Source organism: Podarcis raffonei, chromosome 14 (genome assembly GCF_027172205.1).
Source record: "Podarcis raffonei isolate rPodRaf1 chromosome 14, rPodRaf1.pri, whole genome shotgun sequence".
Classification (NCBI taxonomy): Eukaryota; Metazoa; Chordata; class Lepidosauria; order Squamata; family Lacertidae; genus Podarcis; species Podarcis raffonei.
In genome coordinates, this window is record NC_070615.1 from 28340664 (window position 1) to 28352790 (window position 12127).

General features: G+C 50.7%; 1 protein-coding gene across 1 annotated transcript; it reads right to left on the minus strand.

The window, feature by feature from the left end:
* Positions 1-871: 871 nt before the first annotated feature.
* On the minus strand, positions 872-11082 carry LOC128401945 (interleukin-9 receptor-like). Its single transcript, XM_053365598.1, has 9 exons — positions 10941-11082; positions 8246-8341; positions 6477-6600; positions 5640-5827; positions 5161-5309; positions 4650-4827; positions 4015-4129; positions 3280-3364; positions 872-1777 (listed from the first exon to the last, which is right to left on the minus strand). Exons 1-9 carry the CDS (start codon positions 11080-11082, stop codon positions 1241-1243), a joined length of 1614 nt encoding a protein of 537 aa, XP_053221573.1. The 3' UTR covers positions 872-1240.
* Between the last annotated feature and the right edge of the window lie 1045 nt (positions 11083-12127).

The window sequence follows — 12127 nt, forward strand, 5'->3', positions numbered from 1 at the left end:
ACACAGATAATAAAACATCCTTCCTGGCAGCAGTCATGGACGATAAACAGCCTCAGCTTGGGTCATTTTGAGTTTGCAGTTGGCCACTCTCACACTGGAGGCAACACAATCTAATTTAGGCTAATAATGTCTGTTGTAAAACCCCTCCCACCTGGGAAAGACAAGGCCAAGACTAACCAGTTCCTCATACCTGATCAATAGCAATTTGGTGAGGGTGGGGAGAGTGTTTTTCCTCTGACCTCCATGGGAATGGAGCCGAGCTGACGGAGGTAGTCTTGAATGTGGTGTTGGAGAATCCCTTCATGGCAGTTTGGGCGGCTTTAATGTCCATGCTGAGGCTGCCTCAGATGGGCCAGCCTAGGACTTCATGGCCCATATGATAACCACAAAGCTGTCTTGGCACATCACTGGGCCAGCACATATGGCTGGGGATGGGCTTCACACGCTGTAAGGGGGGGGCTATTGTGAATGCATCGTCACCGACAGAGCATTTCCTTGTGAGGTTTGGGCTGAAGGCAGCTACTGCATGCTGCAGTGCTGGAGGAACTTGAGATGGTCAGCCTTCAGAGACCAATGGAGTCTGATGGATGCCTGAATTTTCTGGTGGATTTGCAGATATTAACCCCCCCCCCCCGCAATACAAGAAACTGCACCAAGAGCTGTTTCAAGGATACAGCTCAACCCTCCCTGGCTCCTTGATTTTCTTGCCTTTTGTTGTGGGTGGCAGCTACCAGGCCCAGCAGCTTCAGATGCCCAGAAAGGCTGGGCCTGTGAGCCACCACTCCATCACCTTTCCCAAGGGGTGGCAGCAGCAGCAGCAGCACTGCAGGGTTCTGGTGGGGGACAGGGAGCAGAGAACGCGAAGGGCCTCTGTTCTAACTGTGACTTTATTGCAGTTACAAGCAGAACTCACTGGAAAGAAGCAGGCACCTCAAGTGAGGAAGCCGCCGTGTTGTGGTTTTTGCATCTGCTCTCCAACACTGTACTACCCCCTGCCAACCCAGCTGCACATACTCCAACTATCAGTTCTGAGTCTCCCACTGCAACGCAGCTCCCAAATGCTCCTCTGCCTCCTTTCTTCCAGGGATGCCCCCTTCCAAGGCCAGACAAGAGAGAGCCCCAGCCATCAAGTCATGCTGATAGTCTTTTGTCCAGCCCCACTGGGGAAATATCCATCCATCGAGACATCAGTCCAGCCACGGTCAGGGCAACAGGGCTCGCCTTAATCTGTGGGTGGGGGTCAGGCATGGCTAGTGGGGCCCAGAACAGCCTGGGGGGAGTCCTTTGCAGCCTGGCCCGGCCCCCATGCTGAGATGCTCTGCAGCAGCTGCTCAGCAGCTGGCCTGGAGCCTGGCTGGCTGTGGCCACCTCCCAAGGCGCAGTAATCATTGCTGCCAAAGAGGAGGAGGAGGGCGGGTGTCTCCGTCTCCAGTGGGCCCATTTCTTGGAAAGTGAGGCCCCACTCACATGGCAAAGAAGAAGAGCTCTCCTGCTCTGTTTCCCCAGAGGGAAGGGGTGCCTCTGCTTCAGGCTGCGGCTGCTTCAGGTCTCCCTCAAGGCCTCTCTGTTTGCTGGCCATATATTGATAGTCTTGCATCTCAGGCGGGGGGCAACTGCTCTCTTTGGACAGGGCCTCATCCTCTGGTGGCGGCTGGCAGAAGGAAAGCCGGGAAATGCCTCCTGGGGGGGCTTTATCCTCCTCGACCCCCTTGCTGGGGTGCCAGGGCATCTCCTTGTCCTCGTTGCCACCGCTCTTTTCTGCCAGGCCAGCCCAGCGCTGGAAGAGAACAGAAAATAGCCTCAGGTCAGGTCAAGCCACCTGGAATGGCTTTCCATGCCGGAAGCCAGCATTAGCATGATCCTACTGCCCCCTTGGCTACTGCTGGAGTCAGTGTGCACCTCTTCTTGGGCTTCTTGCTACTTGCAGGGTGTGTGTCTATGTCCATCCCTAGACACCTGGAGAACTTGGTTGGTTGAGATTAGTTTCTTTTATTTACATGAATTATGCGCTGCTTCAGATTTCCAAAACTACATTTCGGAAACTACAACTAATCCAGAATGCAGCAGCTGGACTGGTGACTGGGGGCAGCCGCTGGGACCATACGCACTGGTCCTGAAATACCTACATTGGCTCCCAGTATGTTTCCAAACAACATTCAAAGTGTTGGTGCTGACCTTTAAAGCTCTAAGCGGCCTTGGCCCTCTATACCTGAAGGAGTGTCTCCACTCCCATTGTTCAGCCTGGACACTGAAATCTAGCACTGAGGGCCTTCGGCGGTTCCCTCACTGCAAGAAGTGAGGTTATAGGGAACTAGAAAAGGCTTTCTCAGTAGTGGCATCCACCCTGTGGAACACCCTCCCGTCAGATGTCAAGGAGATACCGTAAGTAACTATAAAACCTTTAGAAGACATCTGAAGGCAGCCCTGCATAGGGAAGTTTTTAATGTTTAATGTTTTATTATGTTTTTATATATGCTGGAAGCTACTCAGACTTGGGACGCGGGTGGCGCTGTGGGTAAAACCTTAGTGCCTAGGACTTGCCGATCGCATGGTTGGCGGTTCGAATCCCCGCGGCGGGGTGAGCTCCCGTCTTTCGGTCCCAGCTCCTGCCCACCTAGCAGTTCGAAAGCACCCCTAAGTGCAAGTAGATAAATAGGTACTGCTCGCTTTATAGCGGGAAGGTAAACGGCGTTTCCGTGTGCTGCGCTGGTGCTGGCTTGCCAGAGCAGCTTCGTCACGCTAGCCACGTGACCCGGAAGTGTCCTCAGACAGCGCTGGCTCCCGGCCTCTTAAGTGAGATGAGCGCACAACCCTAGAGTCGGACACGACTGGCCCGTACGGGCAGGGGTACCTTTACCTTTACCGTACTCAGACTGGCTGGGGCAACCCAGTCAGATGGGTGGGGTACAAATAAAATTATTATTATTATTATTATTATTATTATTATTATTATTATTATTATTATTATTCCAAAGAATTTTCCAAGCAGTTAACAACCTGCCTTCAGGCGAGGAGGCCAGGTCCTGCCTAGGCCACAAAGCTGCCAGCCTGACACCCACATCTCCCACCACTACCAGAGAGGGGCCAGGAAGACTCCCAGGTGGCAATACCAAAACCTTGCCAAGGAAGCCATCTCTGCAGCTGAAACCCCCTTGTCTTCTGAAAGGATGGGAGGCCCACTTCTCCATGGCAGCCTGAGCATTACACCCCACCCTCCCCAGCTTGGTACTCAGCCATCATCAGGTTCTATGTGGCTGCTCCCGAGATCATGGTTGTTACCTTGAAATCCCCACTGTGTGAGAGATAAAGGGGCTGGAAATAAGCTGCTGGGCTGGGGATGTTTGCGCTGCAATGGCCCTTGGACCTGTGGAAAGAGAGAACCACAGCCCATGGGAAAACACCCCTTCTCTTCCTCCAGCCTCCCACAGTCCATCCTCCCTGGATGCTGGTGGTGTACAAATAATTGTCTCCTCCTCCTGCAGAAGCATTGTGCGCTCCTATTCCACCTCCTTGGTGCATGTCAACCCCAGTGAGGAAAAGAGAAAGCACAGGCAACCTCCTGCCCACCTGCTGGGCCAATTTGGAGCTGGAGAGTAGAGTCTGGTTGTATGCAAATGCCCTAGAAGGGCAGGTGTTCATGCAACTGAAGGAAGTGGTGCCTTCATGCACACAAAAGGCTGAGCATCAGCCACACCCAATCCCACTTCAGGGCAGGGCAGAAGGAGATAGATATACTGTAGTCTGTGTGCCTTTTATGTGGCAGATACCCCTTTCCTGCTGTGGGAACCACAAAAGCCTCCCTTTCCTGTGTCTCTATTTTCTGTGCTTGTGCATGCACTAGGCACATTGTTTGGGCGCGAGGGAGTGTAACTCAGCGTAGCAAAGCCCTGGGACAGAGACCCCAACTCCTCCTCTGACCTCATGTGATGAGCAAAACACAAATATTGGTGCCCGAGCCCTCCTGGCTGCCTGTATGCAACATCTCCAGGCAAAATGAATGAATGAGTGATATACCTCCAGAAGATTGTGAGTACCAGGAGCAGGAACAGCAGGATGCCCAGGCAGAGAAAGAGCAGGTTGAACACATGCTTCAGGAGGTGGGACTCCCGATGCTGCTGCCGCCCGTTGCCTGTGGATGGAATCATCAGCACATCAGTACAGTGGAGGATTGCCCTCAGTTTGCCAAAAAAGGAGTTGGCGACCGAAGGAATGAGCACAGTTGCCTTTTTGTGGGTTTCACTTTGGAACGGCAAACAAGCAGACACACATTTCACCAAGAGCTTATTCAGCCTGTGTGGTGTGTGGGATATATTCAGCTCCAGTAAAATACTAAAGAAATCTTTGGGGGATGAAACTGGTAGCTACAGAGAGTCTGGGAAGGCAGATTTTTAAAATCTGTTCCTTGAGAAGCTCACCTGACTAGTTCCAAGGAATACCAAAGACCTTCTTTCCCCGCAAGAGATGTGGTCCTGGTTTTTTTTAATGTGGGGGGCTTTGTTGGTACTTTGTTTTGTGAGTTTTAACTTGCCTTTGAGCATAAGAAAAACAAAACCTATGACACAAATGAGTGCAAGCAAGAGAAGTGGAATTTGTGTGTGTGTGGACCTGGGTGTGTGGCACATCAAATGCAGCACAGCTTTGTACCAGACCTGGGGGGGCTTTCCACTTGGTGGTGGCGCTCCATGGACTCCATTGGCTTCTGTAGTGCGTATTCACATCTGGAGTTTTGCAGCGAATTCTTGCCACGTACTCTACACCAGACTCGAACTCGAAGCCCTCAATTTCCACCCATGTTTCTTTGTTGACCCAGACCTTGTTCTGTGCCTGCTGTGAAGGATCGGAGCACAAGCAATGATCCCATTAGACAGAATTCAGTTGGGCAGGCCCTGTAAGTCATAGCAAATGCCAGAAGGAGATGGGGGCTTCCGGGTGGAGACCTTATGCCGCTAACAGCTTGTTCAGACTCAACGTTTGCTTGTGCTTCCATCCAACCCCATTTTCTCAGTTGTAGATATCCCTGCTGCTCAGCCATTTGCCATCCACGTCACTGTGCAAACCTTGACCAGACGTCTCTGTGCTGTGTGTCAGCCAAGACCCCTCCTGTCTCCTATCCTCCAGGGCAACGCCTCCCACTCTCAGCCCATTTCAGTGGCCTCTTACCTCCCAGGGTGCTTCTGTGGTCTTGAATGCCAGTTCCCATTGCCAGTCATCCAGGAAAATGTCTTCATAGGCCTCTGGCCTCCTCCACTGCATCCAGCACTTGCTGGAACTCATGTTGCTCTGCAGGTCAAACGGTGGCTCACATTTGACTGGAAAGAGATGGAGAGCAGAGAGGAGGTGCTGCTGGGAGCCAAGAAGACCCCCACCCACCCAAAAGCAACACAGTGTGTATGTGTGCGCTCCTGGTACATCCTCCAGGGAGCTGCTGCTGCTCAGGGAGAACTCAGCAGAGCTCACCAGGATGTCCAAGGCTGGAAAAAGCTCAGAAAGAGAGGTGGAGGGGAGGGGAGGGAAAAGGCTGGGGGCAAACAGACTGTCCCCAGCAGCTGGAGGACACAAGGACTCTTGCCTCCAACCATGGCCACTCCACCCATCCTGGAGAAGTTTGAGTCAGTCCTTCCACATGCAAGAAGACTCACTGTGCAGCCTGGGCTCATACATCGTAAAGACGATGAGTCCGTTTCTGGAGGAGGAGGAGGCATACAAGGAGACGCTGTACTCATCGTTCTCTGTGAACTCGCCCTCTTCACTATTCACAGAGCAGCTGAACTGGTCCAGGGCCTCCTCAGAGAGATGGCAGATGAGGTCACTATTGAGACCAAGGAGGCTGCAAAACAGAGAAGAGGAGGCAGAAGGTCGTTCCTTGGGGTGGCCGCCCAGCATGAAGCATGACTGGGGGAATGTGGCCGGCCGCCATTAGAGAAGGAGAGAATGCCTCTGAGCATATGGAGAGTAACTCCTATCACAACACTCACATACCTGAACTTCCTGACCGAAGTGTCTGACTGTGTGTCCGAAAGGGATGAAACGAGGGAGGGACAGGGATTTGTTTCCATGCAACCTGAAAATCTAATGGTGCACCTTGGAGAAATTGCCCGGTGGTGCCACCAGGGAAGGGACTCAGACAAACTTCTGGGGGCTGGGGTGGGCATGGCATTGGGCAGAGCAGCCTTTGACTCTGTGGTTGTGCCTAGTACTATGGGCATTTTCTCCCAAGAAGATATACCCTGCTGTGGCTGTTGCTTTTTGCACCTTGTGCTCCAGCCAAAGTCCTGGGAAGTCTGCTCTCTGGCTCCTGAAACCCATCAATCACCAACATCCCCTGGACTGTGCAGGCATCTCCTTTTCCCCACAGCTTGCAACCACAGATGAGAGATACACTGCCCGGGAACCCAGAGCCACCCTGCAAGAAACCTGGCTCCTGCCAGCCCTCAGTCACCCCAGCAGGGACCAGGGCTTGGTGTCCCTGCCCTTACTCAGAGAAATTGAGGTGGAAGGGTCCTTCTCCCAGGATCGTGTCACGGCGGTGCCATGTGCAATTCACCCTGCGGCCCTGCGACCCATAATTGTTCAGACACTGCACACTGTTGTTGGAGAGCCCTGCCAGGAGACAGAGAAAAGGAGGGAAGGGGTTCAGAAGCCAGCTGCACCCTCATCAGTCCAGCACCACTCCCGCCCTCCCTCCTAAAATTTGGCTTGCGTTTATTCCAATTGTGCCATGACGAGGCACTGGGAAGAAGAGAAGAGGTTGCAGATGCTTTGGGGACAAGAGCATAAGAACACAAAGCCCTGCAGCTGGATGAAGCCAGTGGTTCATCTAGTTCAGCCTCTGGTTCTCACAGTGGCCAACTAAATGTTCCAAAGGGAAGAAGCCCATAAGCAGCACTCCTCCAAACTGTGATTTCCAGCAGCCGGCATTAAGAAGCATTCCTGCCTTGAGCAGAAGATGAAAGGAGCAATCTGCCCCTCTGCTGGGAGGTTTCTGGAGGAGAGACCTGATTTGGGGATTTCAGTGGACAAGCTGCTATGCCCTTGTGTTTTCTTCTGCAACCTCCTGCTTTTCACTCGTGTCTGAGCATGCCCTGTCTACTGCACTGGATGAAGAAAAAGCCCCTTCTCAGAGAGAGGGTGTCGTCTAGTACAGGGCTGGTGCTCAGCAGCTCTTTCTGATATTTTGAATTACTTTATTGAATCGTCTTGATGAATTTGTTTTGTCGTACACTACTGTGTTTGATATTACAGTCAAACCTTGGTTCCTGAACACCTCCGTTATCGTACGTTTCGGCTCCCGAATGCCGAAAACCTGGAAGTAACTGCTCCGGTTTCGAACGATTTTAGAAAGCCAAACAGCTTCTGGGGAGTTTTGTTCTTTTTTCTCCATTGACTTTGCTAACCACCCTTTGATCCTCAGTTGTCGAACATTTCAGAAGTCGAACTGTCTTCCAGAACGGATTACGTTCAACAACAGAGCTTTGACTGTACAGTGATTGCATTGTTTGTTGTTTCTTAACTGGTATTATTGTGAGTCACTTTGAGCTCAACACGTGTGGTTGGAAAGGCAGAATACATATACAGTGGTACCTCGGGTTAAGAACTTAATTTGTTCTGGAGGTCTGTTCTTAACCTGAAACTGTTCTTAACCTGAAGCACCACTTTAGCTAATGGGGCCTCCCGCTGCCACCGCACCGCCGGAGTACGATTTCTGTTCTCATCCTGAAGCAAAGTTCTTAACCTGAAGCACTATTTCTGGGTTAGCGGAGTCTGTAACCTGAAGCATATGTAACCTGAAGCATATGTAACCCGAGGTACCACTGTATTACATAAAAAATCTAAATAAATGTAGAAAGGGGACTCTGTAAAGAAAACAGCAAAGACCCTAGGGAACTTTCCCCTTCCTCAAAGGGGCCAAAGCCAGAAAAGAAGCCCAGAGATGGGTCTGGATATGTCTCCCTGACGCACAATAGGGTGAACAGCAACATTTTAATCTGGAAAATGGCCTGTTGAGGTGGAGAGTTAAAGACACTACCCCTTCCTTCAACGCTGCTTTTCTGGACAAAATTGAACCCCTGCCCCCCCAACTGCTTTTAAGTTAAACCCTAACACATTCACAAGCATTGAGAGCAGGAGATGTCCTGAGAGACCTTGTGGTGCCTCTTGGGCTCCGCTCTGGTCACAGGTCCTCAGACATACATCCCATTCTCTGTGGGTCCATTTGGTGGCCAAGAACCACTCCCCCCCCACCTACCTGTTTGCTGCATTTCCTCAGCCGCAAAGAGAGGGAAGAGGAGCACCTGCAACAGGCAGGTGGTCCAACAGCCTTCTCCCATAGCCAGAAGGACTCCTAGAAAACAGAAGGACAGAAGGGGCCCTGTCAACCCACTGCTAAGCCAGCTCCTCTCCCTGCAGATGGAAAGTGACTTCCGATGGTGAGGCACTAAGGACTCTCTGTGGCAATGGGGCAGGGAGCTCATCCTGCACATGGCATGCCAAGTCCCAGGGAGGGCAACAGGATGGATTCAGAAGACCTGTTTCACCTGCCTTTTTACCACGGAAGGCTGTTGTTACTGTGTGTTATGCAGGACAGTGGTGAACGTGGGGGGATACATAACTCCCCCCCATCTTATAGAACATTCCTTAACAGCTACAGCCATCTCAGTTGTGATGGGGGCTTGCTGTATATCTACATCTATCCATATTATATATTTGATATAATATACTGTATTTTTCCATGTATAAGACACCCCCAACTGCTGGGGACCCCAAATTTAGAAAATGGGCATATGCACTATCCGTGTATAAGATGCCCCCAGATTTTTAACCTTATTTTAAAGTAAAAAAAACCTAGTCTTACACACAGAAAAGTACAGTGATTATATCTATATGTTATAATTGCATCTCTATCTGCCCTGTAACGGAGCCTCAAAAGGACCCAAAGGACTTCCAGTAATTTGGAGGGGGTGGGAATTATACCACCCAGGCTGAAATCTCATGGATGCTTACCTGAAAGGAAGCCCCATTGATCACAACTATTATATAAATTATATCTGCCCTCCTCTGTGCCTTGACCAGACCCAATGTGACTCTTACCCGGAGCTCCTTTGGGGTCTCTCTCTCTGGATGGATTTCGTGGGAGGCAGAACAGCAAGACTCTGTGGCTGCAGATGGACTCTGTGGCTCTTCTTCTCCTGGAGCTGCTCCAGTAGCAATTTGCTCTGTCTTGGCCCCTGGGCTGATTAGAAAGAACAGTTTGTTTACCAGGCAGGAGGAGGTCTCTTTTCTATCGAGGCAGATGTTGGCGATAACTTTGGCAGGCTATGGAGATTGTCTCTAAGATTGTCAAACCGATTTTGAGGGGTTTTGAGGCATTAACCCTGTGGGTCCCCAGGCACGAGCCATGTGCCCTGAAACCTGCCTGAGCCTTGTTTTTTGCCCTACATTTTTGCTACCTCATGTAGGGAGGTTGTGGAGACACCTGTGGTTCTGATCCCAAAACAGGGCTGGCCCAACCATTAAGCAAACTGAGGCAATTGCCTCAGGTGGCAGATGCTGGGGTGGGGCAGCAGCCCCCACATTTTCATCTAAAGCCCTCCTCCAAGCCATTCCCCTGTTGTTGCGTGATCTGTCCAGAAACTTGGATCTGGTCTGCTGTGTCAAGTATGGTGTGGAGGGCTGAATTAAGAGTCAGCTGCCAGTCCAGTCGTCTTCTGTACATGGGATGGGGGGATGCGTTCCATCTTTCCTTCTTTGCCACAGGCAGGCAGTTGAATATATTGGGCCGGTCGTGCCCACAGTGGAAGGTTGTCTCCCTGGAGAAAGGAGGGAGCCATCCAGAGCCATCCTTGCAGCCTGGAAAGGAAGAAAGAGCACCAGTGAAGACTCCAGGACTCGGCTGTATAGCTGCAAATATAATGTTTTAAGTGTATTTAAAGTGCATTGTACAAATTTTACACTAGATTGCGATGATGAGCTTATGGCAGATTGAATATATTTTTCAAAATGCTTTAAAAAAAAAGCATTTTCACTGTGTTTTTTAAAATGTGTCTAAATTCCACCCAGTCAGGTGGAAAAGAAGTAGCCCAAAGGGGTTGTGGCTAGGCAAAGGGGCTCTCAGGGAAGGAAGGAAGGAAGGAAGGAAGGAAGGAAGGAAGGAAGGAAGGAAAGCTCACAGACAGCTGAAGCTGTGCAGCTGCAACCGTTGAACTGGCAAGTGCAGCTGCCTGGGCATCCTCTTGTTCTGCAGGGACCCTGTGCTTTTGCAGCACACACACAAGGTTCCCTGTCGGGCTGCCCTGTTAAATCAACTCTTCCTTGTTAGCTATAGGTCCATGGGGTGACCAGAACCCAACAGGGACTGCTTCTCCTGAAACGCCTGCAGCCCAGATGCCCTGGCAGGGATACCGGTTTGCAAATCCACCCCACTCTCTTCTGGAGCAGAACCCAGCGGTGTCCAACTCCTCTGCTCCAGACACTTCCTCTGATGGCTCATCCATAGCCTCTTGCATCCTCCCAAGGCAGGAGAGTCTTTCAGGATGAAGAAAGATGACCTTGGGTGTATGCCAGGGAGGGACATGTTGCGGCAGGAAAGGGCCCCTGCCTTTTCTCTGGCAACAGGGGTGGGGAGGCTGTGTCAGGTGGCCTCCACAGACAAGTGTTAGTCCAGGCCAGTGGGGGACGGCAGGCGACTTGAGGCAAGGTACATGGCTGTGGACATCAGTCCCCGGTGAAAGGATCCCGGTCTGCCAGGCTGGGAAAGGCCAGTGCAGCAGAGGCTACAGCGCAGCTCAGCAGCAGGGGATTTCTTGACTGCTTCTGCCTCCTGGAGGAACCTTAGGCCCAGGCAGCCCAAGCCCTTTTGAGGGGGAAAGATGGCCAGCAGAGGGAGATAGGAAATTATGTTGTGGTTGGGGGGCCAAGAGATGCCTGGAAGGAGCTGGGCTCACTGGGCCACTCCAGGGCACACAGGAAAAGCTTGATCCAGTGGTCCCTTCGCTTTGGAACTGCCTTCCGGACTATATGGTCTTGAAGGTCTCCCAGGGCAACAGGCATCTGAAGGGGCTCCAGGGGAGATGCTGCTGGGACCATCTAAGGGCCTCAGCTTTTTCCACCTGCCTTGCCCCACCCCTTTGCCTGGGATACTTTTAAAGTGAAGATGCTGCTTGGGCATTTTTGTCTTAACTTTTTTTGTAGGAACATTAATGTGTTTGGTTCGTAATACTTTTGGAATGCTTTGAATGTGTATAATTTTGTATTGTTGATGTATGCATTATTGCATTTGTGTGTACAGTCATGCCTCGGGTTGCGAACGTGATCTGTGCGAGAGGCACGTTCGCAACCCGCAGCACTGCGTCTGCGCACGTGCATGACACAATTTGGTGCTCCTGCGCATGTGCAAAGTGCAATTTAGTGCTCCTGCGCATGCGTGAGCGCCGAAACCCACAAGTAACCCATTCCGGTACTTCCGAGTTTGGTGCAGTCCATAACCTGAAAATGTGCAACCCGCAGTGTTCGCAACCCGAGGTGTGACTGTATCTGCTAATTCTTGGGAGCCTTTCTGGCTAAAAGATGGCATATAAATAAACAATAACATAAAGTAACAAGGGGGATTTCTTATCCCAGCCTGCACCTGTCCTGGGTTTGAAATAGTTTTTTAATATGCCATGATTGTTAAAGCGCTTTGGCACTTTTCCCAGAAAGAGGTTCTTGAATGAAACAAAGAAATGAAGTTTATCACCAAGTTAAATGTTGAGTATAATTGTTTAATTGCAGAATGAAATGGAGAATGTCTGCATGTATATTGCTAAGGGTTTAACACTGGAAAAATTCCATTGGGGGGATGCTAAAGCTCTCTAAGCTTCTAGCTGGGTTAACGATTAACTGTTGATGCTCTCTGCCCTTTTCATTTGAGTGTTTAACCTTAGACCACATGTTTACAGTATTCAATTGCAAATCTCCATTTTGAAGAGAGCTGCCTTTGGTTTTTTATTTCCCAGGAATAGTGGGAGAAAGATGTGCAAATAAGTCTTTCCATGAGATACAGCTCCAGGCTAATGGAGACCTTTGATTCTAGGTCTCTTTAGAGTCATATTTCTAAGATATTGAGCCTATGCTTGGACAAGTCTTATGGAAT

Bases quoted from the DNA above. Each gene is read 5' to 3' on its own strand.
- LOC128401945 (XM_053365598.1), bottom strand. From the start codon at position 11,082: ATGGTCCCAGCAGCATCTCCCCTGGAGCCCCTTCAGATGCCTGTTGCC. The intron at 8,342-10,940 runs GTGAGCCCAGCT...TCTGTTTTCTAG, and splicing joins GTGTGCCCTGGAGTGGCCCA to GAGTCCTTCTGGCTATGGGA. The intron at 5,310-5,639 runs GTGAGTCTTCTT...ATCTCTTTCCAG, and splicing joins GTATGAGCCCAGGCTGCACA to TCAAATGTGAGCCACCGTTT.